Below are 27,346 nucleotides of genomic sequence, written 5' to 3' on the forward strand. Positions count from 1 at the left end.
ACTGGTCACTTCCTTATTCCTGCCTTTCCTCTAAATGGTCCCCCATTTAAAGGAAGAGCTCAAGGAAGGTGGCCTCTGGCTGGAAGGGCTTGCCTTCCCATTCCTTCTCCTGACTCCTGTAAAATGGGCCCGGAACTTGGGGAGAAAGAAGGTCTTTTTTGTTTAACCTCAAATCCACCATCTACATTACTCCTTTCCCCCCATCCCCCACCACTATTCAAAACATAGGCTGTGTCCTACGTATTGGGTTTGAGGACTGCTGTGGGTTGTTTGGAGCATTCCCTCATTTTGTCTAGAAGTAGAATGGCACCTGGGTGAGGCATTCCAATCGGTGAAAATTTAATCTTTCCCCTCCAGTGCCTCCAGGGTCCCTTAACCAGAGCTGGACTATCCACATGGCCTAGAGGGATTAGGGGACGGGGTATGCAGTAAAGTAGCCCCAATAGGGGAAGGAGACCAGTGAGAAGCCCTACTTTGTGCTTTAAAGCATGAAGACAATATTACGTGTCACCCCAGAACCCTTCCTGCCTAACTTCCTGTTGCCTCCATGTTTTCAGAGGCCCCTCTGCTTGACCTGTCGGGACAGAAGGGAGGCAAGCTGGGCCCTGGCATCTGACATCCTCCATGTAGTTTCTCTACGAAACGACAAGCAATCTCTAAAGATCTAGGGGAGGGTTGCTGGGGGGTTATTTGCATCAGGCCTAAGTGGCTTCATATATGCCATTTGGGCTTCATGCCCATGGGTCACTTAAAACTAGTGGGTTCTGATTCTGGGGCCCCAGGAACCAACTGCTGCCTCTGTTCACTGGGCCACCTACGGTCGGCTCTGCCAGCATGAGTTCAGGCTCTTCTGGCTCTTTAATGGCTCTGCAGGGAAGTCCCACAGTGGGTTTTCCCTGGCAGCTGTGGCTGCCTCTGGACCCCACGTGTTTGGTGGAGCTCAGGAAGAGAGCCAGGGGATCCCTGAAAGCCAAGTGCAGATTGTTGCGGGGTGATATGACACAGGCTCTATGATCTCGTGAGCAAAGCCAATCAGGGGACATACTCAGAGGCTTCAGTTTGGTCCTGTGTTGGGCAGAGCCACTGGCGTGGGTGCTTCCACCCACCTAAAGTTCTACAGAGCTTCTGATGCCATCTCAGCAGGGAGTAAGCCACTGGACCACAGCCCATGGCCAGAAGAACCTTGTAAGATCCTCAGGTACCTGAAGACCCCTTAAACTTCCCTCACTGTTCTCTGTGGTGATTCCTAATATAACACTTAAAATGAAGAGACTGTTCAGTTCCTCAGAAGTGAAGTAAGTACTTGCAGTGAACCAAGTGACTAAGATGCATTGCCTGCCCCTGAGGCGCTCACCTCGGGGGAGGCAGGCATTTCAGTATCGCGAGGAGAGGACTGTGAAGGGAATGCACAGCTCAAGTGCAGTACCATTTCACTGTCATCACCACCACAGGGCACGGTGCTTGGTTTAGTCTGAGACGGTGTTGGGGACGGACTTGGGGAGCAGGTGACTCCAGGGTGGGGGCTTGGCAGATAAGCTGAGCTACCTAGGAAAGAAGGCATGGAAGGCATCCCCAGCGGTGGGAACAGCACCAGCCTCGGCATGGAAAGAATCACAAGTATTCGTGTCACTGGAGAGTAAGTATTAGGTTGGTGCAAAAGTAATTGCGAGTTTTGCAATTATTTTTAACCTTTTAAACCACAATTACTCTTGCACCAACCTAATAGAAGTAGGAAGTCGTTATTGAGGAAAGGGAGTTGCCAGACCCAAAGGTCCTCACAGGCCACCCTAAGGAACTTGGGTTTTTCCCCAGGGATCCATAGAAACAGGTTTAGGTCAAGTCTAACTGGTATTTTAAAGATACATCTTTTTCTGGGTAGGAATAGATTAGATATTTCCACAGAGTGCCTGAAACGCAATGTGAGCTTTCTGCCCACCCTCCCCTCCCCATCCCCCTCGGCTATGAGGCCCCCCCATACAAGGTGGGTGAAGAAACACAAGCTCTCATCTCAGAGAGGCTGTCAGTGGCTCAGGTCAGTCACAAATATCTGGGAGGTGTCCACACAGCAGTCAGATTCATGGCCTCTTAAGACAGGCTGGCTCAAGTTAAAGGGGGCCTAACTGGAAGGAGATGGGGGCATGTCCCAGTTTGTTAGGCAGGATGTGCAGCCAGCTTTGGAGGGCCTGGTGCTGCTCTTGTACCCTGATACTACAGGGCTGTATCTCCGTGTCTGTCTCAGAATCCACGTAGTTTCCTCTTTATAGGCTGGTGTCCGAGTTCAAAGCACAGCTTCTGGGACCCCACACATTTCCTGATTCCAGTCTATAAGGGTGTGGCCCAGGATCCTGCATTGTTGATGAGCTTCCCCCCCTCATCACGCTGTGATTCTCACACAAGCTAAAGTTTGAGAACACTGAGGCAGAGTTTGCAGATGGCCTGCAGAGGACATGTGAATGACCCAGCATGGGCAGATCCACTGAAATAGCCCCCCCCCCCTTACAGCTGAGGCAGAGAAGCCATTCTAATGGACAGGGTAGAGCTCCACAATGGCCTGCCCACTTTCCTACTGGACCCATCATTTGCTCTCATGGGCCTGCCTCACTTTAGCAGGGAAGAGCTCAAAGGATTCCCAGCACTGGTCATTTGGGGATCACTTCCAAACTACTTCCATGATTTTGTGAAGGGTGGGACTCCTGGATTCTTTTCCCTCCATCTTACAAAGGATCCTGAGTCAGGCAACCCCAATGGGAGCTGATAAGGAATGGGCCAGGATGACCCGAAGTAGCTTCAGTTCTATTTTTCTTGGAAGCTCAGAATTACAGCAGGCACTTGAAACAATTGGGTCCTTTCCTTGTATCCTTTGCCAGACAGAGAGGGAGGGAGTGAGGAAAGGAGACAGGACGGGAAGGAAGGAGAGAAGAATGGAGAGAAATGGAGGGATGGGGAGGGAAAAGGATTAGGAGGGAAGGAGAGGGAAAGGGAGAAAGGATGATGGGGAGAAGGAGCAGAAATGAGAGGAACAAGACAGAGACACAGAGGAGAGAGAGGGGTGTGTGTGGTGGATTGGGGTGGGAGCAGGGATAGCTTATGAGGTCATCCAAGCCACTCTTCTCCTGCTAGCCTGTCACAATCCCAGTCCATGACTTCCTGCCACAGCAAGAGCCCAGAGCTGGCTTAGTGCTGGAATGTAAGTGGCTGTGGCTTGGAGGCTTCCCTCTGCCTGAGGAGAAAAGGCTGCTGACGAAAGTGCCTGGAATATCTGAGTTTTTGGAACACAGAAATAGGAAACATACACACACAAACAATTCTTATCATAAGCCTCGCATAGTGGCCTGGGATGGGAAAATTCGTAACTGAGACAGAGGAGGTGCCACTGAGCTGCTTGAAAACAAGCCCACCCACTCTCACCCAACATGGAGCCCTCCAATGCCTGCTCACATTCCCACCCTGGTTTGCCCTTCTTGTCCCCAAGCACTGTCAAAGACCTACATGATCCCCATGGGAGTGCTCGAGTTTGGTGACACAAAGAAAGCCCCGTCCCCTGTAGTGGGAATGGTGACCTACCAGCCCTCACCCCTGACCATTTACTAGCACCTAGAGTCAGGAAATCCACCCCAGCAACCAGCAACTTTGGAGCATGTACATGAGTCTTAACTGGAGTTTCCAGTGCCACCCCCACTTCCACCCAGGCCCAGCAGGTCTTTAGCACCTTCTACTCTCCCTAGATCAGACAATTCGTTCATCTCCCTCCACCCCCACCCCTCACACAGACGCTATGGCTTAAAGGGATGTTAAGAGTTAAGTCCTGGGCAGCTGGATGGCTCAATTGGTTAGAGCATGAGCTCTTAACAGGGTTGCGGGTTGAATTCCCACATGGGCCTGTGAAGCATTAGAATGGCTTCTCTGCCTCAGCTGTAAGAGGGGGGGCAGTGCCTATTTCAGTGGATTTGCCCAAGCTGGGCCATTCACATGCCCTCTGCAGGACATCTTCAACGTCTGCCTCAGTGTTCTAGTTGTGAGCTGCGCCCTCCACAACTATATGGAAGGACAATGACTTGACTTGGAGCTGATGGGCCCTAGAAAAAGATACTGTTCCCCAATATTCCCCAATTTTAAAAAAAGAGTTAAGTCCTGGATTAGGTACAGGTGGGGAGCTATAGCAGAGTTCATTCATTAAGCATTTAAGGAGTACCTCCTATTTGCCCTGCATAGTGTGATCAGAAAGACCAAGACCCAAGTGAGGGAAGCAGAAATGTAAAATTTTAATTGTGATTCATGTTAGGATGTAATATTAGAGAACAAGCGACAATGACAGCCCAGAGGAAAGAGTGATGAATTAGTTCTCGATGGACTCGGGAAGGCTCTGTGGAAGACCTGGCACTTGGACTAGACCTTGAAAGTCAAACAGGATTTGATAGGGAAAGAAAAATGGAGCAAGATTTTGCTGATCTTTAAACTGCACCTACAAAGAGAGATCAGAGATTTTTAAACACTGTCTCTTTTACCACATCAGCTGGGCAGTGCAAAAGCAAAATCATGGATTTGAGTCCAGACTGTGACACGTTTTTGGGCCAGTCACATGACTTCTCTGAGCTTCCGTTTTCTCATCTGTAAGACAGGAGTGCCAGCCATTTCACAGTGGCCATGAAAATGAAGTCATTCAAGTCAAGCGTGCCTGCCACATTATAGGTGTTCGATGTGCATTTCTTGAGTAAATATATATAACATGAGAATTTTTCAAGGGACTTTCACAAACATTTTAATTCCCTGACAACGTTTTGTGATGGTCCCCGCTCACAGTCTAGCAATGGAAGGTGTTACTGACCCTAACTACACATTGCAAACATCTACTTTCTTGGGAGGCTGAGCTCTGTGTGTAACAAGCTGCCCGAGAAGGGAAGGAAGTAGCTCAGCGAGCTAGAATCCTGCAATTAACAAGGGTCAGAGTGTTTTCTCTCAAATGTCTATGGAGCGGTCACACAATCCCACAATCATACAACCTACTGCCTTGGTCGCGTTTTCAAAGCATGGTCTGTGAGTCACGTTAATCAAACTCTCTTATAAAATACAGGACAATATCCAGACTTACTGAATCAATCTCTGGAGGTGGGGTTTGGGGACTCATTTGGAACAAACTCATGCTCATAAAGTTTGGGAACGTGGGCGTGGGGGGCTGTCCTGCCTCTTGTGGCCTCAGTCTGTACCATCCTTGCTCTCAAAGACACAGGGCGTTCTCCATTCAGGTCTATATTTAAATGTGTGCTCCTCAGAGACCACCCAATCTAATATCTGCCCCTGTCTCTTTCTATTCCCTTAATGTGCGTCATTTTTCATCATAATACTTAAGACCTGACATTGTATTACACTTATGTTTGCATGTTTATTATCTGGCCTTCCCACTAAAATGTAAGCTTCAGGAACATGTCTGTGTCACCGCTATACCTTTAGTGCCCAGAACAGCACCTGATATATCGTGGATATTTAATAATTGCTTGTTAAATAAATAGCTGCTCTGTGCCTTTGGAGACTGTGGTAGTGATGAGCTCTTTTCCCATTCTGAGCACACTGGAGGGTTGCGCTTCTTGCTCCCTTGTGTCGGGTGGGCTGTGTAACTAGTCCTGGCCAATGACTTGTGAGCAGAAGTGACTGGCGCTTTTAAAGTCTGGTGGAGGACCCTCCGGGCTCTCTCGACTTCCCTCTGGCTTGGTGACTGGCAACATTAGATGAGGTCCCTGAACAGCTTTGATGAACAGAGCCCCCCTGCCAAACATAAAGGGTATGAGAGTGACAGGAAAAGTCCCTGGTTTAAAGGCACGGAGATTTGTGGGTTGATTGTTACCGCAGCGGAAGCTCACCTGTCCTGACAGGTGCAGTGATCCTATGCAACGAGCAGAGCTGTCAGAGCCACTGGAAGGTCCCTAAACGCTTCGGGGATTTCAGGAGACTTCAAATGCCTCAAAGCCAAACAAAACCAAAAACTTCCCCTTCAGAAAGTCAGGGCACTTGTGTCCTTCCCTTTTCCTTCCTACTAGGAAGCTCAGTAGGGGTTTGGGGGACAGCCTTGAAACAACTCACCCGATGGGGGAAGCGACACTCTCTGGAACCACCTCGGGAATGCCTTCGCATACTGACCGCACACTCAAACTCACTCTCATAATCCTTCCCCTGTCAAAAGTAAAAACAGCATACCCACTCCTCAGGGAGTGAGTCACAAACAGAAAAAGTCAATGGCTCTGGGCCAAGGGGATCTGCTAACATAGGGAAAAGCTCACAGTGGAGGTGTGTCCCCTGCTGATGCTGTGGTCTTACCCTTGTAGCCTGCATGACAAAGACGGAGCCAAACAATGCTGAAGTTCAAGCATCAGACATTGCCCTGACCCTACAATGAAAACACAGTTTCCTTAGTAGTTTGTGCTTCCCTTGGGAGTACTAAGGAATGAGATGCGTCCTTGTGTGCACGCGGTGGGAGGGAGGGGATGTTCTTTCAAGGAAGAAGGGACAGGACTGGACTGTGCTGGGAAAGATGGCATCAGAGGAGCAAGTCACAGGCAGGGAGCCTTCTGCTGGGTTCGGGCAAGACAACTACCTCTCCAGACCTCAATTTCTTGGCTCAGGGAGATGAACCTTAAGATAAACTTGATAAACTTTTGGATTGGTTACATGAAGTTATGCTATCTTCATTTTCATCTCTGTTCCCATCCCAGAAGCTAAATGTATGGCTCTGGGCCTGCATAGTGGGGGTATCCTCCCCCACTCAGTGCTGAGAGCAGCCAGCATCCCCTTCGTTTGCTGCAGAGCTGCCTCAGGAAAACAGAAACCAGGGCATGTTTCTGTACAGCTCAGGCAACAGGGAAGGGTTTTTTTGTTTGTTTGTTTGTTTTGTTTTGCCTGATTATTCCATATAGTCTTCAGTCTTCCAGGGCCAGAGGAGACACTCATTCGATGAGCCTCTCTATCCTGGGAATATGGCCTGAGTTGACCAAACTCATGCTTGGGGGGTCGGGGGGTGGTAAAGGGCATAGATGTGATTGCTGGCAATTTTTTCACAAATGGCATTTCAAAAAAAACTGCCTTCCAGTAACAAACTCTTTGTCAGGTCCCCTCTTCTTGCCACACCAAGCTGGCACCCAGAGCTCACACTGGGTCCACACCCAAAACCTCACTCACTCCTGGGTGGGAGTGAGCTCCAGAACGAGTCTCAAGTTGGTGGAGATGGATAGATAATACAGAGTGGAAACAAGCAAGTATTTATATGCAGTACAGGTTTCAGCACAACCCTGAGAGCCAGCTTGCAGAAAAAAGTGGGAGAGATGGGAATAAGAGAGCACAAAGGCGAACTATACTTTCCTTTTTAAACATTCAGCTGAAAGCATTCCAGAATAGCCCTCCCATTGGGTTTTGCTCAGTCATGTCCCACTGCATTTCACCTGCCCTGTGGGGAAAAGGATGGAGAGACCCATTCTCTTATCACCATCTTAGATCTGGAGTAGTGGGGTTCCTGGAACAGCAGCATCAGCACCACCTGGGCACTTGTTAAAAATGCAAAATATCAAACCTCTGCCCCACACATACTGACTCCGAAACTGTGTGTATGGGGGTGGTGGTGGTGGTGGTGGTGCACTAATCTGTGATTTAACAAGCCCTGCGGGTGATTCCCAGGCATGCCAAAGTTTGAAAACCGCTGACGTAAAGAAAGCAAATTTCAGACAGGGGAGAGGAAAGGTGGAGTATGGGAGAAGGGGGTGGCTGGTGGCTCACAATTCTTCATCTCAACTCCTCTTTGTAGCACTGTGGTGTTTGCTGCTGTGGGTCATTCTTCCCACCTACCCAGAAACCACATCATGAGGTGAGAATTTCCAGCCTCTGGTGAGAGCCAGGGACCCTGCAACAAACGCAGAGGACTCTATGATCATCCCTGCCCTGAGGGAGAAGCCATGGACCAAAGCAGGCTAGGAATTCCCTGGCCACTAGACTAGAAATGCTAGGAATTACCTAAAAATTACTCCAAGGGGAAAACGGAAAGCAAAGGTGGAGATTCCCCCCATTAGACACTAGGGGGAGACCCATCTCTAGCCTGGGAAGAGGAGGAGGAGTCTGAGAGCTAGAAGAATTTAGACTATTCCCAAAGTTGGTTTCTGGTGACTTCTGATAAACCAACCAACCCCTACCCGAGTTTCAAGAGGACAGGCAGTGATCACTGAGTCAGCGTGGTGGAGCTGGTAAGGACTGCAAAAGCATCCACCTGTCCCCTCACTCCCAGACTAATATACAGTTAAGAAAACCATAGAGGTAAAGAGGACCCCAGGGTCATACGACTGGTCTATGTCAAGACACAAGTTCCAAGATCCAGGAGTTCCGTTTCCTCACCCATGAGAGATAATCAGGGCCCGCTATATAATTTGTGGGCCCTTTGTTAAAAAATGATTAAGGCTAGCAAGATGGTGACAGCAGAGCATTAAAGTGGGGGGTGACGGAGATGGTCGTGATGCTGGTAGCAAAGGGATCTGTCTTTGGGTCCCACAGGTGACTTGTCAATATCAGATGCAAAGTAGGGCTTTGGTGTGTGTGTGGGGGGGGGCTGGTATTTCCACAGTAATTATAACAGCGGGGAACAGGAGGGTTTGATTTGGGAAGTAAAGCTCTCCCTACCCACGGGCCGCTAGAGTGTTCTCACAATCCAGGGCCCGTGGTTACCCTAACCTCACTCTTCTGGGCAAGGAATATCCTACCGGGCAGAGCTGCTGATAGAGGGGAAATCCACGGAGAGTGAAAGTCGCACGCGGATAGCCTCGCCCGCCGCGGGGGCAGCGTCTGCAGCGTCCCCTCCGCCCCCGGCGCGTTCCCCGCATCACCGGACTCCGCGCGGCCGCGGGAGTGAGAGCGAGAGCCGAGCATTTCCGACTAGCGCGGGGCTTGGCTCGCCGGGGGGGGGGGGGCGCGTCACGGTGAGGCGGGGTGGGAGGGAGAAAGAGCGAAGGAGCACATCGCCCGGTCCGCTGGAAACAGGGAGCGTGGCGGGCGGACGCCTACGTAGCCGTGGACTTGTCGTTAGACTCCATTCCCTGCTAGCTCCCAAGCCCTTCCTTCCGCCCGCCCTCTCACCTGGGCGTGTTGGGGTGCGGGTGGGGGTGACTGGTGTGCGGGGAAATGACGGGAGAGGGACAGAGGCGGGCTGAAGGCAGACGGCCCCTACAGAAATGCTGCTTCTGAGTTGTGCCGAATAGAGCCTTTCCCCTACGAAATCCTCCAGTTGCTCCAGCTGACCGGTCCGCTTCCTGAAGACGCCCCGAAACCCACACCCACCCGGCGCCCCCCACTGCCAACCCTGCGGCTTGGTTGGTCCGCGGTTCCCAGGGGTCGTCCTTCCTGCCTCTCCCGAGTCTCCCCGCCCCGCCCCGCCCCGCCCCGCCCCGCAGCCTGCGGTCCCTTTAAAGGCCTCTGGGCTGGGGCCGCCCTCCTCTCGAGGAGGACTCGGGAGTAAAGCCGCCGCCGCGTGCCTGGCATGGCCATGGCGTCCCCGGCCATCGGGCAACGCCCGTACCGGCTGCTCTTGGACCCAGAACCGCCGCGCTATCTGCACAGCCTGAGCGGCCCGGAGCCCCCGCCGCCGCCGCCGCCCGGCCGGTCCTCGTGCCGCTGCGTCCCCGCGCCCCTCTCCACTGCGTCCGGGGCGCACGAGGGGCGCAGCGCCCGAAGGGCTGCCCGAGGGGACCAGGAGCCCCCACCCCGAGCCCCCCGCCCCGCTCGCTCTCTCCGGCCTGGTCTGCAGCAGAGACTGCGGCGGCGGCCCGGAGCGCCCCGACCCCGCGACGTGCGGAGCATCTTCGAGCAGCCGCAGGATCCCCGCGTCCCGGCGGAGCGAGGCGAGGGGCACTGCTTCGTGGAACTGGCGCTGCGGAGCGGCAGAGGCTGGTGTGACCTGTGCGGCCAAGAAGTGCTGCGGCAGGCGCTGCGCTGCGCTAGTGAGTATGAGGGTGGGCGGGGGGGGGGGGCGCGCGGGAAGACCGCAGTCACTGGCGAGCGGCTGGGCCCGGGAGAGGGCATTGCCCTCCGTGGCAACAGCGGATGCCTCAACTCTAAGGGAGATGAGCCCTGGACACTGCTACTTAGTCCCCTGTCGGGTATCTTTTAGTGACTGCCTACTGCCCAGATTTGGTTCTGCGTATTTAGTAAATACCTTCTCCTGACAGGTGCATACCTACCCCCCACCACCACAGATACACACGTGAACACACACACACACACACACACACACACACACACACACGAAGGTTGGGGTTGATGGCGGAAGACGCAAGGTCATTCCGTTGTCTCCTGAGCACCCTCTTGCTTTTGTTGCAGGTTCTTGAGAGTGGGTTGTGAGAGTGAAACTGGTATTGAGATGGCTATTTGACCCGTGCTTATTAAGGGTTAATGGTAAAATGGCGTGTTTGTTCATCTATGGGATAGGCCCATGGTACATGTCCCCATATGGTACATCCTCCAGGGGGCCCTGTTGGGACAGGAAGGAGACCTGGTTAGGCTTTGGATAGAAACAGCTGTGAGGCTGAAGAGAGTCCGAGGTCACCCTGGACCTGTGCCCCTCCTGCTTTCTACCTATGGCCCCTCAAACCTTTGGACTCTGCTCTGCTACCCCCTCTTCTTCCTCCTATGTAACTGCATCTGTCATCATGCTCTAAAATTACCCAACTCTGGCCTGGTCCCTTCCTCCCCAGAGCTCTCAAGCCCCTCCGGCCTCCTCCTGAATCAGGCTCTTCTCAAACCTGACTATAAAACACTAGGCACCCAGCGTGCAGATTTTCTGAGCCAATCTGCAATATTCTTGGGAGTTCATTATTTTTCTCTTCCTACAGTTTTAGATGTGTGTGTTTTTTTCATGGGTGTCCTCTCCATACCTCCATCCCCCCATTTTTGCTATTGCCTATGTTTGGCAGAGGATATCCATGTGTTTATGTGTTTATATATGTATTTAAATATCTGAGGCACAAAGCACAGACAATGGCATAACTCTAGCAAGCATCTCTGGAAACGGATTGTGGTTAGCATCTTTCAGCAAGGGCCCTTCCCCGGTGATATCCCATCTAGCCGCACCATTGGACAGCACCAGCTACTTCCACATCAGGAAAACCCTACCTTGCCTCTCTGCAGCGGGTCCACAGCTGAGGCTGTACCGTATGCCTCCCATTGCAGCTGGCTGCAGGGGAAGACAGCTTAGATTCTAAGCCAGGGTTCAATGGAAGGGGAAGATTGGAGGGGGGAGGGGGTGCTATTCCCTCCAACACCAGAACTCACAGTTCACATGCCAAGTAAGAAGGAAAGAGCAAAAGTTATGAGGTGTGTATTGTGAGTGGAGGGCTGTTGTCACTGGTAAATGCCCCTGACCTTCCCGTGGAATTGAATGCCCGCAGATGTGTTGGCAGCTTTAGCCTTTTCAAGGGTCCTGGGGTACTTTACTATGATCACCAACCCTGTCGACACAGAGGCAGTATCCTCACTGTAATGGGTTTTATTGTGTGGGATTCCCGGGAATCTGCTTCACTGGAATTTTATTTTGTATTAAGGTGTTTGGGGACTATATCAATTGTTGAACATTTTGCAGTTTTATGATTTGGGGGTGATGGTGATAACAGTGTATTTGGGTGTGTCTGTATGTGCATATGCATGATACTCTATGACTAAATGAATTGATGTTAACTTCACATTAGACTTTATTTCCTTTGATTAGTTCACAAATAGTTTCTCATGGCAGGAAGACCCAGGTGCATGGACATTTCCTCTGGCTTTGTGTGACTTGGTGGCACTTGCATAGGTTTAATACCAACCAGGGGTATCTGAACACCAGAGAGAGAGAGAGCAGAGCTGGAATCAAGGGGCTATGGAGAGGAGTCTCTGTTTGTCATTACAAATATTTAATTGTGGGCCTGTGGCTGGATAGGAACAGTTAAGAAATATTCTGATGTGCAAATGAGGACTGGTAGGTGGAGACACAGCAGGCCGAAGTCACTGAGCATCTTTCTTTAAACTGAAGGTCTAATTCCGTGGCAGGGTTGGTTTATTTTACCTTTTTTCTAAAAAGCAAGGGTCTGAAGTACGACTTGTAAAAGACAGCAGTATGCAATGATTAAGAGCACAGCCTGGAACCTGAAGACCAGGGTGTGAATCCGGGGTGTGAACTCTGCCACCGAGTCTCAATGTGACCCTGGGAATCTCTGCTTTCCGATTCCTTGTTTTAAAAAATGGGGAAAATAACGTTACCTATTTCATCATGTCAATGTCAGAATTAAATGAATTAATATATATAGCACTTAGAACAGTGCCTAAAAAATGCAATATGAATGTTTCATGCAATGTGAATGTTACTATTATCCCCTCCCACTCAACAGTGGTGACAATTTGTCTGGGTTTGGGACACTTCGTAGGATCACCTTTCCAAGCAAGCAATGTGTACAGTTTTCAGACGCTGTCTGGTTGCTTAGCTAAGTGGGGTAGCGAGTGCCATGAGTATCCCAGGAAGTGCAGGATCAGTGTCCTCTAGAAACGGTCACTCTGCCTACTGGCTCAGGAGCACCCTCACAGAATGTCAGTGGCTTAGTGGTCACCAAGATACTGGCACCTTGTCTTTGTATCGTAGAACACAGGCTCAGTAAGTGGTGGCTGATGAACGTGGCAGCTGGTTATTACTACTAAATCTCCTTGCTCTTGGAAACAAGCAGAAGGGCAGTGGATATGTGAATGACATCTGTCTGAGCAGGAGGCTGACACTGGGTGGGAGCCCTGTTGGCAAAATGGGCTTTTAATAAGGGAAGCTTTTAGAAAACTGCCTGTCTTTTAAGTGAAAGTTCCTCTAATTTAAGCTTACGCCTGCTTCAAGGTCTGTACCTGAGCTCTGGTTAACGCTGGGTTTGCCAACAGGGCAGTTCAGGACTGAAGGAATTTCCAGGATTGAAGGAATCGTGTTTGTTAGGTAGAGAAGGAAATCCAATGAGGATTGGTGGGAGGGGAGAGAGAGAGAGGGGAAGAGAGAGAGATGATTATGTGAATGTGTGTGTGTTTTGGGGTGGGGGCAGTGGTAGTGGTGAGAATATCCATTTCCAGCACTCCAGGAGGGAATGGTCGACATGAGAACCTCAGCAACCGTCTTTTAGCTTTGTTCTCAGGGAATATCCCTTACAGATCATAGACCCTTTTCTCTGTAGAAGGCACATTGGGTTGACATTTGACCTTTCACCTCATTTTGGTGGATGTGTACACCTTCCTGGACCAGAGACTGATCTGGAAAATGGGGAAACCTAAGTCCCACTCAACCAAGAGGATTGCTTGGACATACCTTGCATATTGCCAGTGAGTGCCGTGCATCTGCTCCTGGAGCCAGTCTCTCTCTGGAAGGGGCGTTGTTCAGAGCTATGAAGTGTTAAGTGATTGGAATTATAGGGTTGAAAGGGGGGCTCTGGGCCTTATCATCCTAACTTCCCCTTCCTGTGATAGACATTAATTATGGTGTGAGTATGAGGCATTTGCCATGGTCTTCAGGGGTGGGGAAGGGGGACTTTCTTGGTGAATGAGGCTGGTGTCTCACAGGGCCCCTTGTCTAGCCTTTCCAGCCCTGTCTTGTCACTGCATGAATGGCTGGGCTTAACCTGCCTCTCTCTGCAGACTGGAACCACCCATGTGACAGCCGTCAGGTCCTGCAGGCCCACGCCTTGTCGTGGGTTCTTTGTAGAAGAGGTTACTGGGACATTGACGTGAGTCTCCCTTTACAGGAACCCTGGGCACTTGGGTGATGTTTTATTTGTCTAATGCATCCACTAGTGCTGAGGTGTGTGGCTTGAAGTATTTTCATAGATTCAGACCCATGTTTGGCTTTGGATGTTAGGAAAATGAAGCACTGAGAGAGATGCTGTGTTGTGACAGATAGTGGAATCTGCCACTTCCCGTCCCTCTCCTGCCCCCGACTCTAACTGGTGTCTTCTTGAGAAAGATCCTAGTGGAGTGTGGAGGGACAGAGAAAAGACCTGGAATGCTGAGAGAGGCCTTCTGAGGTCCCTAAGCGGAGCCTGTTTCCTCTCCTCCCCGCTTCCTGTCTTCTCAAAAGATGAAAGTGAAAGGATTAAATGTAGGCTTTATCATCAGAGCATGAAATTTTCTGATTATGGAGTGAGAGGGGCTTGAATCCCAGGTACAGTCAAAAATGATTAATGCTGCTTGTCTGCCAGCCTAATTAGACTTGGTAATGAACGTGTGTGTTCGCCTGCTGATCCTGCAAGTTATTAGGTGGACGTGAATTGACATCTCCCCTCTACACTGAGGGCTTGGTCTGGGATCCTCTCTCTTCTCCCCAAGTTTACCAGCGAATCAGCCTATGACAAGACTAGCAGCTAGGCCCTGAGTGACAGGGGAAGGACAGCCCCCAACTCAGCCCCAAGGGCCTTGACTGGCTGGTGAAGTGACTCACCTGTTCTGGGCAGGTGCCAAAGGCTCTAGAGGGGTGGCTGGGGCTCAGGGCAGGCCCAGCCCACTGGGAGAATGACACAGGAAGAATTCTTTGCAGGTCAATTGTGCCTTTTCTCTGAAGAGCCCAAAGTGTTTTCATTGTTCCTGCCACACATCCTCGGAATAGCTTCCTGAGGTCAGAACTTGGGGAGGCCTCTGCTGAGGTCTCATGTGGGTGGGAGTCGCCAGTCCACCTGCCTAGGGGCAGGGTAGGATTAGGGCAAACCAGACTGGCCTGGAGGGCCTTGGGGACATCTCTGGCTAACAAGCAATTTCCCTCCTTTGGTCTGTGCCCAGTACCTCTGTATCAGAGACAGCCCCCCAACTGCTGTCCCATGGGGCTCTCTTTGGCTCCCCACACCCACCCCTCATTCCTCAGTTTCCTCATGGAAGAAACTGCTGGGCACTCTTGCCCTGCCCAGGATACCATTAAGGCTGGTGAGGGAGCTGTAAACACATCTCTGGCCTCATGGGAGGCCCTTCTTATTCGCATTCCTTGGGTGAGGAGGTGAGTATTCTTTGGCGGGTGAGTATTTGTGAGTGTGCAAAGCATGTAAAGCGATCATTCCCCCTGATGCCCCACCCATGCCTCAATCAGCACCCCCTGGTGTGGTCTCCTCAGCACGCTGGCAGGTCCGGCCTGTGCTGGTGACAGGATGCTTTCTGCCTTTCCAGATGGCCTCCTGCCTCCTCTGCTGACCTTGGCCACCCACCCCTCCTGCGGGCTCGGTCCGGCTTTCCCCTGGCTGGCTCGGGACGTGCTGGCAGCAGCTGATGCTAGCAAGGCCAGCCCTGACTGAGGAGATGGTTGTACATTTAGTCACTTTCAGTTTTTTCCAAGAGTTTTGGCAAATGTCTCTCCACATGTTTGGGGCCAGATCTTGGTGTTGGGGGGGGAGCTGAGCCAATTTAGGCTTGGGGACAGAGCAAGGAGGCCGAAGTGATGATGTCAGACCGGCAGCAGGCTCAGGTCCCTGGAGGCACTGGCTTAAGTGGAATAAAATTGGTGCTAGGGAGTTGTCATGGGGAGACCTGCCCTCAAAGTCAAGACTGTTATGACTCAGACCTGAGGAAGTGATATTTGGGTGTTCTTTGAAACACTCCACACTCCATGCTGAGGAGACATAGGCAGAGCATGGTTTGGTCTTTGGCCATAGTGGCTGGCAACTTCAGATGGGTTCTGTTCTAGCCTGCCTGTGCTTCCTGGCATGGAGAAAGTTTTTGAGACGTGCACCCATAAGAAAAGATGTGATGTTTGGTTTTTATATTGCCCTTTTTGGAGAGGAAGGAGTTTTTCCTGGCCTGGTAGCATGTGCCCAGCCTCCCTGTGGAGAATACCATGTTTTGGCTGAGGGATCTGGTGACCCCTGGTTGTTGTAAAATGTCCCAGATTCTCTTCAGGATTGTCCTCCCCATACCTGTTTCCCTGGCCCCATTGAGAGCTTCAGGGGGACAAGTGTGATCTGACATTGTGCTGAGGGTTTGTAGGAAGGGTGGTGTGGGGAAGTGTAGTCTGTTCATTCCCGTGTGTCCTGGGGTGGTGGGCAGGTAGCCAAGTATGTCACTCACCTGTGACCACAGTGGGCTAGGTCATATTTACTCTCAGATGGAGGGCCTGCACGCCACCTTTTGCTCGTTTGTCCCTGTTTCTTGAACAAACATTTCCAGGGCAGGGCAGGTATTACCCAGACCTTTGCAGGGGCTACTTGCTAGAGCTGCGAGAAAATGAAAAGTTGGCTTCTAGGGACCTTTAAGAAATCAGACCACAGGGTCACTAAAGTCAGTCCTAAAAAAGAGTGATGTTCTTTGACTATCTGGGATTTTTTGTTTTGTTTTGTTTTTGTTTTTAATCCTTTCGTGTTTTGTTTCTACTGGAGGCTGGATCTGGGAAAGAATCATTATTCTATTTGCTGGAGATACAAATTAGTGTTTTATGAGCCTGTTAGGATGGGAATATCCCGTAGATATAGAGTTGAGAATGGCCTAGAAATAGTGGGACCAGATATAACTTTTACCTCAGAGATGACTTCACGTTTTCTAGGACACTGGTTTGTGAGGTAGGCAGGGCTGGTTGAATCCTGGCCGTCTGAGAGATGAGGAGACACAGCATTTAGTGAGTCAAAGGACTTCTCCAAGATGCCCCAGATCATTATAGCAAACCCAGCTCCAGAACCCACCATAGCGTTTTGCCTTATGCACTAATGTCATTGAACATGCAAGTTAGTTGAGTTTCCTCATTCAACTGCCTTCCTTCTTCCAATGAATGCTGAAATGTCCATCAAAAGAGGTACAGCAAAACAGGAGGGCAAGCCAAGTGGTGGGTCAGCCATATGCAAGCTAGAAAATCAGTCAGAGCCTGGATAATTGAGAGTTGGCTGCTCTTCAGCCTGGTTTCAATATTTAGTTTCTAGACAGATTTTTCAGCGTGTGTAAATCATGAGATCTTACAACAAAGGGTGAAGTTTTTCTAAACCTCAAGATAAAAGAAACAAGTGTACCTCTCCCTACCACCACCTATTGGTGTTGGGTGCATTTAGGGGGTGGGCATGGAAATGCAAGTAGAAGATCTTTTCCTGTTTCATGCCTCCTTACTGTGACCCAGGGTCAGAGTTCATGACACAGGATTAACCATGAACCAAACTAAAATTAGGTTCAGTCTCAGAGGGGACAGCTAGGGTGAAGAAGAGTTGAATAGGGACTGGAAAATCAACTGAGGTTGGCATAACAAACCCCTGCTCTGTCCCAGGCAGTGGTGTGACCACGTGGGGATGACCAAATCTGGGGAAAGCCCCCCACCCCAACTCTGACTCGATGTTTCTCCAGGTCAGGTTCTCACTTGGGTATCATCATTTACTTTCCTTGCTGAGTTAGAGGAAGCTGTTTTCTTCTATCCAAGTTGAATGGTAGCTGGAGGTTTTGTGTTTTCTGTTGAAAGTATTAAAAAATCCAAAAAAACTCAGAGATGCCTCACTATTCAAATGGAACAATAGATTCCAGCTGTAACGTGAGAGTTTTGACAGAAAGCGTTGAGCATACAGTGCATAAATGTCTATTCTGGTGCTGAATGTTTTTTTGAAAAAATCTGGAGGTACCTTTATCTGAATAGGGTATTTCAAGGTGAGAATATATTCTAAACCCAGAACTTAAGATCATGAAGCCTGTTCCTTCAAATTTTGTTGGGCCTTGGCGGGACTCTCTCTTCAGCGTGGAGGCCGTCTGGTCAAGGCTTGGGTGTCAGGGGCAGCAAGAGGTTATCTCAAGCATTCCCCTTCTTCTAGACAGTGCTCCTCCTAAGCCATCCCTATAGGAGAAAATCTTTCCAGTTTTCAAAGGGTCAGCAGTTAAGATTCTAGAGCCTCCCAAAGCCCTGTCTCTTGTCTCTGCCAGTTCTTTCCTGCTGGATTCTTCAACTGCTTACTCTGTCAAGGAACAGCTCTGTGATGAGGAGAAAGGAGAAGTGAGGTCAGTTTATCCTTGAGCCCAAATGGGGCGTTCTGGAGGGATTTCCTCCCATTGCATGTGACTCATATTTGAAACCCCCCTGACACGCATGTGTTCTCATCTTTGAGGATACCAGTGGGAATACCAGCCTGGTCTGTATTCACCCAGGCGGGTGTCCTGAGCCTTCTTGGAGACCCCATGTACAAGGATCAGAGTCACACTGGGGCAGGGAACCTTGGCTCCCAACTGTTGCCTGATGGCCCCAAGTGTCATTTTAGGACCTGGACTCACTCATGACCCTCTTCTGGCCCAGAGGTTGCTGGGTAAACTGTGCAGCCCAGTCCCCCTGAGGAAGTGCTAGGGAGAAAGTACCAGTGTCCTGGCCTAAGTAAGGGCAGTATCTGGGGTAATATCTATATTAAATAAATGAGTTGTAACAATGTGTTTTTATTGTCGAGCTTGCAAACGAGTTTTTGTTGGTACTGCACCCGAGGCCCTCCTCAGTAGTGAGGGGTGACCTAAAATGGGGACCTCCTGGCCAGATGTCCTCTGAGAAGGGCAGGTGATGGGGGAACCTATTTGGAGGACTGGAGTGTAGCTTAGGTTTTTTCCACCAACATTTTCTTCTCTAAGTGGGTCCACAGACGTGGCCTTGGGTATAGGATGCCATTCAACATTCTCTGTGACCTGGGGAAACACTACAGCACAAAGGAGGGGAGCCAGATTGGCAGTCACAGGAGGAATAACAGAGCTCACCTCTAAATTCATGAGAGCTGGCTTCCTGGACCTAACACTCGGTGACCAGAGCACAGACGTGCAAATGCCGCTTCATTTCTGCACACGCCTCTGTCCGCTGTGACACGTTTCCTCTGGTTAACGAACAGTGACCTCCTTCATCTGAAACGTGCCTCAGCTGGCGGTTGGCAGATGAGTTCTGGCATCTCTGGGCAGCCTGGCAGCAGGCAGCCCTCTCCAGAGGTTTTCCTGGAAGGTTTTGCTACCTGTCCAGTGCCAATTGCCCTTCTTGGCCTGGGTGACAGGGCCACTGGGAACTTTCCCACAAGGATTTGGTTGTTTTGGGGAGTTAGCATTGAGGGGACACTCTCTGAGCATCATTTTAAGAAAAGAGGACAACATTTCTACCCTTTTAAATATTTTCTCTTTCTTTCTCTTTTGGCCTGTCACCTCTTCTGTGCTCAGGTCTCTGGTCTCAGATAAATGGTCTGACCCTCTTACCCCCACCTCCTTCTGGGCCCAGTGACTGGAAGCTGCGGCTCTCCCCCGCCCTGGGCTTAGCATGGGAGGATGCGAATTAGCCTGGTTGTCCCTTAGGAGCCTATACAGCTGGTAAAGGATTATTAATCACCATTCCCAAAGAAATCCATTAATGAGCTCCTGGGCCAGGCACACAGTATGAGGTAACCGATCATTCCTGTCATCGGTTGAAACTTTGGAGACATTGATTTTTAGACTCACGGGCGCTACTGAGGAGTGAGGCTCAGGCAGCCACTGTCCTGCAGCCTCTTTGGTGCGGGAATTTTTATCTTATCAAGCTAAAAGCCCCAGGAATAGAAAGTTTTCCACTGGGGGCGGTGGAGGGGAAGGACCTCAGCTAGCATTGAAAAGGCATCGCTTAGGCTGTGCTGGGGCCACTGAGGCCCCAGGTGCCTGTGGCTTCCTTTGGAAGAGCAGCGAAGCTGGACTGACTTGAGCAGAACCTCAGTCACATGAAGCCTGGAGCCCTTCCAGGGCCCACTCATCCCCCCATCCCTGACGCCAGGCCTAGAGAGAAACTATTGATCTCCTGCAGCTGGGATGACAGAGGGCCGAGACGAGGAGGCGGCCACTGCCTGCTTCGGAACAGTCACCTCGAGGCTCCAGCAGCTCTTCCGCAGGCTCCCTAAGAGCCACTTGGGATCAGAAAAGCTCCAGGCCCCGCAGAGTTTCCGCCACAAGGCCTGGCTGGCTCGTGGTAGGTCCAAGTCACTCCAGCTGGGGGTGTTCAGGGGATACTTGGGTTCTGAGGCCTTTCCCATGGAGAAGGGAGTGCAGGAGAGTTCTGGCAGCCTGGTATTGAATGCTGAGCTCAGCACCACTCCTTGCCACCACCATCCCCCCCACTGCCACCGACTCCCCACTCACAGAAACATAGGTGCTGCCACCCTGCAGGTTTAGGTGGAACAGCCAGACCTAAAGGACATGGTCAGCCCATGTCGGAAGCCCATGGGTTTTAACAGCCTTTCCTTGGCTGAGAATTAGGGCCAAGAAGTCATCTTAATCTGGCTGGGTTCCTGAGATGGTGGAATGTGGGAATCTTGGATGGCCATTGTTTTCCATCTGCTTATCCTGTGACTCTGGGCGGGGGGTGTCAGATCTTGCCAAGGTGCTGAGCCAGCCTTCCAAGGACCCAGGAGCCGTGAGGTTTCTTAGGCTAAGGCTTCTCACCTGCGTGGTTAGTGGAGGTGACTGTGGGGCAGACCGTGTGGGGCTGGAGACTGCTGGGCGGGACACAGCTGGACAGGAGTCCCAGCCTCAGGCAGTGACTGGGCACTAATTAGGGTGAGAACAGTCCTATCCTATCCTGGAGAAGGATAACGGACAGTGTGGACCCAGTGAAAGATGAGGAGAGACAGTAGTAATTCAAATTTTTATGGCATCTTAGGTCATCCTATTCCCCTTTTTCAAGGAAAGGAGACTGGGGCCAAAAAAAGGCCCTATTGGTGGCACCTCCACGTCTATCTGGGACCCTGAGCACATGCCTTCTAGCCTAGGGGTCTTTCCGCCGTATTTTGCTACCTACAGCATCTTATATTTCTGCAGCGCCCTTTGGCTAAAGATTCAAAGCCTTCATGTGTATGTGGTTTTTTTTTTTTTTAATGTCATATATTCCCTCCAGATTGCAGTATGGTGGGAGTGGGGAAAGGATTTGCTGTTTCACAGGTGTGGTGACTCACATAAAGCAGGCTGCTTGCTAAAGGTCAGAGCTGCACAACCAGGCCTGGAACCAGTCACGGCTGATTCTACTCCTCTTACTGACCTTCAGCTGCTTCTCTCTGATGGCTGGATCTGTGGAGAACACCCCCTTTCCTTCTCCACACTGTTGTCCTACACTTTTAGGAGTAGGTGGGCCTCTAGGTGTCCACAACACAGAGCCTCAGGGATGGAATTAAACTGAAAAGCCATCTCTGGGCTAAGCTTTTAAAAGCAGAGTTTAGAAGACGATATAATCCTGGCTATGAAAAATGTAATTTTTCTGATTAAGGTTTTACCTCTCGAGAAGTGGGGGTTTTAATTCAATTAATCACCATATGGAGACAAATACTCTTTAGCCAGCCTGAATAATTTATCCTCATCAATAGCCTAATACATGCTGAGAAGCCGGCTGGCTACTGAGTTCCTCAGTTTAAATGCTCACTAGTGTCTTCAGGTTCACCCTCTCCCCACCTCCCTGTTAAAACTTATTCAATAGATCATTTCCTTGCTCCTTTGCTATTCAGCCCAAGGAGTTATAGATTTAATCAAATCAATCAGGCCTGGATCGGCAGCATTAAGGTTAGGGTGAATACTGCACTGCAGCTCAGATGTACTCGTTTAACTCGTGTTAGCGTTTGGACTTAATTGATTGGCAGAGGAGGGGGAAGATGGTACCCAGAGAGGATGGGAGCAGAAGTCTGCAGGCTGTGGATTTCTGGACTAGCTCTTGCTTGCAGGACTCCATGAGCAACCTGCAGTATGCATTTAAGGAAACAGGCTTAGAGCAAGGTCACCTTGACTCTGGATTTTGGATTCCTGGCTGGAGGACTCTCCTTATACAGATTAACCTCTCTGAACCCTGTTTTTCCCTAGTGTAAATGGGGAAAGAATGTCAACCTCAAGCTACTGTTATATGGGTTAAATATGACTTTGGATGTAAACCAGTTGACATGTCACATACTTGTCACATAGAGGCTTCTTATTGTCAGCTGCTGTGATTTCATGCTCCTAGAAATACTTTTAACAGCTGTTTCCCGTAGGTCACCTGTGCAAGCCCCCAATACAGCTGTCTACTCTTCCATTGCACTTGGGCCAAGGTGGGCTGCCTGCGTCTCAATGAAAGAGTTTGAAGGTTGCCCAGGCAGAAGTGGAGGAGGGGCATAAAACTCTTAAACACAGTCTCTGGGAAAATTCCTATCATTGACTTTACCACACCACTTAATTAACAAGCAAGGCTAGATTAGCCCACCGGGCATCATTAGGGCCTAAGAAAGCGTGTTGCCAAAGAGCAAGTCATATATCATTTTAAAAGGCTGCTTGGGGGTCACTGGGAAACGGGCCTGGGTCTCCCCAGAAGTCTCTGGTGGTCCTGGCTACAGGGGTACAGTTGTAAAGAAGCCTTTGTGCGTCTCCTGCAGGGAGGGCCTCAGACGTAATCTATTTAGCTTTCTTCTCACTGCAGAAAGTCTCCTTTCACCCAGTTGGTTGGTGTTTGGTTGTTGATCTGCACTTTGAATGCAAGTGACATCAAAGCAGGTGTGGAAAATCCAGTTAACTGCAGCAGCGTGGTTGTCCCGTAAAGGACTGAACGTGGCCTGAACCAGGGTGCGCCGGGCCTCCTGGGACCTCCTGGCACTCTGATGAGGCCTACCTGTGCACATGCCCCTGTGTGTGCATTCTATCCGCACATCCGTCTAAGGTTCTTCTGCCGTCCTGTGGTCTGTACATTCCCCGGGCAGGACTTCTTGCAAACGTATTTAACTGTTCTTATCTTTGGGGTCTGTGGGACACCATGAAAAATATATTCAAGTTTAGCAAGAGGGTAGGTGTTCGCTAAAAGCGAAAAAAAACCCTCAAGCTTCTCATTCTATGTCTGCCCCTCACCACTAGGCCCATGTCCTTTTCTCTGTCAGCTACCCAGGTTGCTCCTTGTGTCTTCTCAGGGGCCCCAGGGACGGGGAAGAGGGCCCCACGCCCAGGGGTAGGGGACCCCACCTGTTTTGTCTCTCTTACACCCAGAGCAGAGTGTCTGTCACATGCCGAGAGGAGGCGGAGGCCCCTCCAGAGCAGACCTGAGAAGAGAGGGCATCTGGCGGTTCTGTCTGGCTTTGGACACCATAGGCTGTTGCTGTCTCTTAAATCCCCTTAAACCCAACTATCTATAACGTTTTAAAACATTTTCTCTTCTCTTAAGGTGTTCTGGCAATAGAATTTCTTTTTTCCTGTGGTGACAATCAAAATAAATATATCTATATTGGAAAAAAAATATACAAGTATGTGTGGAAGCATTAGAGACATAACTATAGAAAAAGTAAAATACTCTCTTTTTGCTTCTCTGAGTTTGTTTGTTTTCATGGGCACACATACTTTAATTGCCCCTATTCAAAAATTGTGCCACATTTTTGTACTTCTGTCTGTATGGCCACATCCTAAATATAACTTGGACCTTTTCAAATATTAGGTCCGAGGGTCCAGGTGACAAATCACCTACAGACATTTGCATGTGATGAACGAGGTCCATTTGCCTTTCCCATCCTTGGAATCCGCCTCAAATCATTTATTTTTACATTTTTCCGAAATCTACTGCCTCCATCTATTGTTGGCCAGGATGGGATTCTCCGAGATGCTTTGTGATACCGCACTGAGGGCCACACTCTCCCTCCTCTGTCTTCTCCGTCTACCTCTCCCCCTCATCATTGCATGAGGCCACAGTACGCAGTATAAAATGGCCAGTAAAATAGGGGTACATCTCTTACAGGTGCTTTAAGTACCATTTGGGAAACATAAAAATATAATAACCCCCCAAATTCAATCAAAAGATTAATTAAAATAAAAACATTAAAAATAGTTTGCTGTTATAAAAAGACCAAATAGTAGATTTAATAGTAGAGTTTGTTTTAGACAACTGTGGGATTTGTAGTTACAGCAGAATGTAAATGTTATAAACCCTGAAAGTGTAAATAATATAATATAGAAAAAACTCAGGGGGTGGGAGCAGAAGAGATGGGAGGGAGAGTCTGAGCAAGGTCCTAGCAGGGAGTCAGTTAATGCTATCTGAAGTTGAAGCATGAATTGTTAAAAATGACTCAACCCTATTATGTTTATTTATAATTTTAAACAAATACACACATCTGCGCAAGGCAGGGTGGAGGGCATGCTTAAGGGTTATAGCACCCCCAAGGAGCGGAATGGCATGAAACAGGCCATATGGGAAAGGTGATCTGGGGTCAGGCCCTGTCCCCTGCCTCACTGGACACAGGGCAGGCATTGCCTGACGTTCCCCTCACTTCCTGCATCATCCGTCTGAACTTGCTGTGAACTGTCCTGCCCTCCCTCCCTCCACCTGCCCCTCCCAAAACAACCCCACCCAACACCCCCCCACCTGGCCTGGCTACAGTGCCTTCCTTTTGTTGGTGCTTTCAGCCTAGGGATGTATAGTTGTGTTGCAGAAAGATGATTAATGGGCCTGCCCGAGAGGCACACCCACCCACTCCAGGCAGGATTATACCTCTGCAGGCCAGCCGCCTATGTTTGGGAAGAGGGTGCAGGGGCATGTCCAGCCTACCTGGAAATGTGACAAGAAGCCAGGCTCAGGAATAAACAAGTGATACATTAGATCCAGGGACCAAGGTCCCAGTGAGAATTTTAATATCTACTTTGCCCCATGGGCAACAAATGAGAAGGATATTTCCCAGTACATTTCCCAGTATATTTCAGTACAAAAGGGTCTCTCAAAAGTTCATGTCAACCCCATCCAGCTCTGTCACAGCCCAAACCAATATGGTCATTTTGGGAGAGGGTGGGGACCAGGGTCTCGGGGGTGGCGTTGTGTCCTCAGTTCAAACCGGCTCCCCAGCACCACTCCACCTCTCCAGTACCTTCTCGCCTCAGTGTGCCTGACCTGGGGGAGCCAGCTTTCCATAGAGGCCACCCACCCAGCCCTCTATTGTAGACGGGAACTGAACATGCGATCCTGACATGTGTATGTTCAGACACATCCCCTCTTGGCTCTTTGCACAGAGATAACAGCTCCAGTGCCTCCAGCTGCCCCACTTGCCTGTCCATGGGAGGACTGGCAGTCTCTGACCTAAGACCTGACCAGGCTTCTATGTCGCTCCTCTACCACCAGTGCATCGACCCTTTCTGTTGGCTTCTTGGCTTGTTTTCTGGCACGTGTGTGTGTTGGCGTTAGGCTTGTGTGCCTCCAGGTCCTCCAGGCTGGGGTGGGGGTGCTGAATGCCCTCAGGGGTGGCCTGTCCTCTGAAACAAGGAATCACAGTATATGGTCTCAAGAGGGCTGGGTCCAGGCTCCTTCCTGGAAACATAAAGATGCAGGTGTCCTGAGCTGGCTGCCTGACCCAGGAGTGGGGAGTTTCCACTCCCTGCTGCCAGCCTCACTAGGAGTTTAACCAGGAGTGGGAAAAATGTATAAATTGTGTTGATTTTGGCAATTGCTACAGACCTCCAAGCTCGACAAATTCCGTCTGTACCTTCCCATTCTCCAACAGCACGCATCCTCTCATGTCCCTGCCTTACTCTCTGAGCTCATCAAAGGCAGGACTGGAGGGAGGGAGGAACAGGGAGGAAGAACTTAGGTGAGCAGGAAGGTTGCATGACTCTTCTTATCGCAGCACATTGGAATGAGAAGTTTTTTGGTCGGCATCCCACGCTGAGTCAATAGGAAGTCCCCAGACTCAGGAGTCCCATAGCTAAAAATGACAGCCACCCTTTACTAAGCACATGCTCTGTGCAGGCACTATTCGATACTCTCCAATTTTGTCAACAAATCTGGCAAGGAAGATATTACTTCCGTTTTGCAGATGAGGAAATTGAGGCTAAATAAATTCCATATTTCACTGAGGTTAGGTCAGTTGTCCTGTCCCATCTCATACCCAGTTAGTAGGAGGGCTTAGGTTCAAGCCCTGATCTGTGTGACTGTGGAGGCCAGATTCTGTCCTTTCCTCAGCTCCCAGTTAATTGCTTCATCCCCTGCACCCATTCTCAAAGACCTCTGTCGTACACATTAAGCAGTGTGCTTCGAGGCGCCACACAGTTTAGTCGAGGATTTCTGATTTATAGCTGCTGAGTGGATGCACTCTGGTGCCTCTGTGATGCAGCTGGTGCTGGCAGCCTGGCATCCACTGTGGATGCTGCCCCACCATCCTCATCTCTCCACACGATGAGGCCGTTGGCTCTGTTATGTCCTAGGGAACAGAGCTGCAGAGGCCGGGCCTCTTGGAGTGGGGGGAGCTGAGAGCCCATTACCTATGGAGCTGGAACGTGGCCGAATAGCCGGCCTTTCTGGTGAAGCTGTGCTGGGAGCTCAGCGCAGGAGCCTCTGCCTGCTGCCCGAGTAGTTAAGAGTCTTCAGACGTGGTGTCCCAGACATGAAGGGCCAATATCTGGAGAAGCAATCCAGAGCAGACAGACAGTGTGGATGGTTTCTGAAGCCCCCAGGCTGAGTGGCTTGGTTGGCTGGGACTTAAGCTGTGAACTGGCTTTTCCAGAATGAGGCAGAAGCTTCTGGGAGGGACACTCTTGCTAGGGCAGAGGAAAAAGCAAACTCCTTCCCCAGACCCCTTCAACTCATGCTCTTTTCTGGCCTTGGGCCACCCTAACCCCCATCCCTGATGAAGCCCATTCCTGGCCTCAAGCAGTCAGGCTAAGTGGAACCAGGACCAAAGGGAGGAGACAGCTCTGAGGAACAATTTCCCAGAAACCAGGGCCGGTGAGAAGCCGCCGGGTGTGATGGATTTCCACTCCTCCTCTGTGAGGCTCTCAACAAGTCTCTTAACTTCTCCAAGTCTCAGTTTCCTCATCTCTAAAATAGGGGTAGGCCAAAGAAGGAGCTGGCAATCTGCCTCCACACAAAAACCTGTGCACGGGTGTTTACAGCAGCCTTGTTCATAGTTGCCACAACTTAGAAGCAACCAAGGTGCCCTTCAGTAGGTGAGTGGATAAATAAACTGTGGTGCCTCCAGACAATGGATTATTCAGTGCTAAAAAGAAGTGAGCTATCAATTCATGAAAAGACACGGAGGCACCTTAAATGCGTATGACTAAGTGAAAGAAGCCAATAGGAAAGGCTACCCACTGTATGACTCCTACTATATCACAATCTGAAATAGGCAAAACTATGGAGACGATAAAAAGATCAGTGGTTGCCAGTGGCTGGGTGGGAGGAAGGGATGAATAGAGCATAGCGATTTTTAGGGCAGTGAAACTACTGTGTATGACGCTATAATGGTAGATAGATGTCCTTATATGTTTGTCTAAACCCATGGAATGTACACCGCCAAGGGTGAGCCCTCATGTAAATGATGGACTTTGAGTCATAATGATGTGTCAGTATAGGTTCATCAATTGTTACCAGAGTCCCACTCTGGTGGGAGATGTTGACAATGGGGGAGGTTGTGGGGAAGGGGGGCAACAGGCATATAGG

General features: G+C 50.1%; 1 protein-coding gene across 1 annotated transcript in view; it reads left to right on the forward strand.

Moving 5' to 3' along the window:
- Window positions 1-9,374: 9,374 nt before the first annotated feature.
- Window positions 9,375-27,346, forward strand: part of RASSF5 (Ras association domain family member 5) — a 69,446-nt gene continuing 51,474 nt past the window's right edge. Inside the window, exon 1 of the mRNA XM_081026122.1 lies at window positions 9,375-9,962. Coding sequence (XP_080882248.1) covers window positions 9,503-9,962 — 460 coding nt within the window. The 5' untranslated portion in view covers window positions 9,375-9,502. The remainder of the gene's footprint in view (window positions 9,963-27,346) is intronic.

Source organism: Rhinolophus hipposideros, assembly GCF_964194185.1.
Source record: "Rhinolophus hipposideros genome assembly, chromosome: 19".
In the NCBI taxonomy this organism is placed as follows: Eukaryota; Metazoa; Chordata; class Mammalia; order Chiroptera; family Rhinolophidae; genus Rhinolophus; species Rhinolophus hipposideros.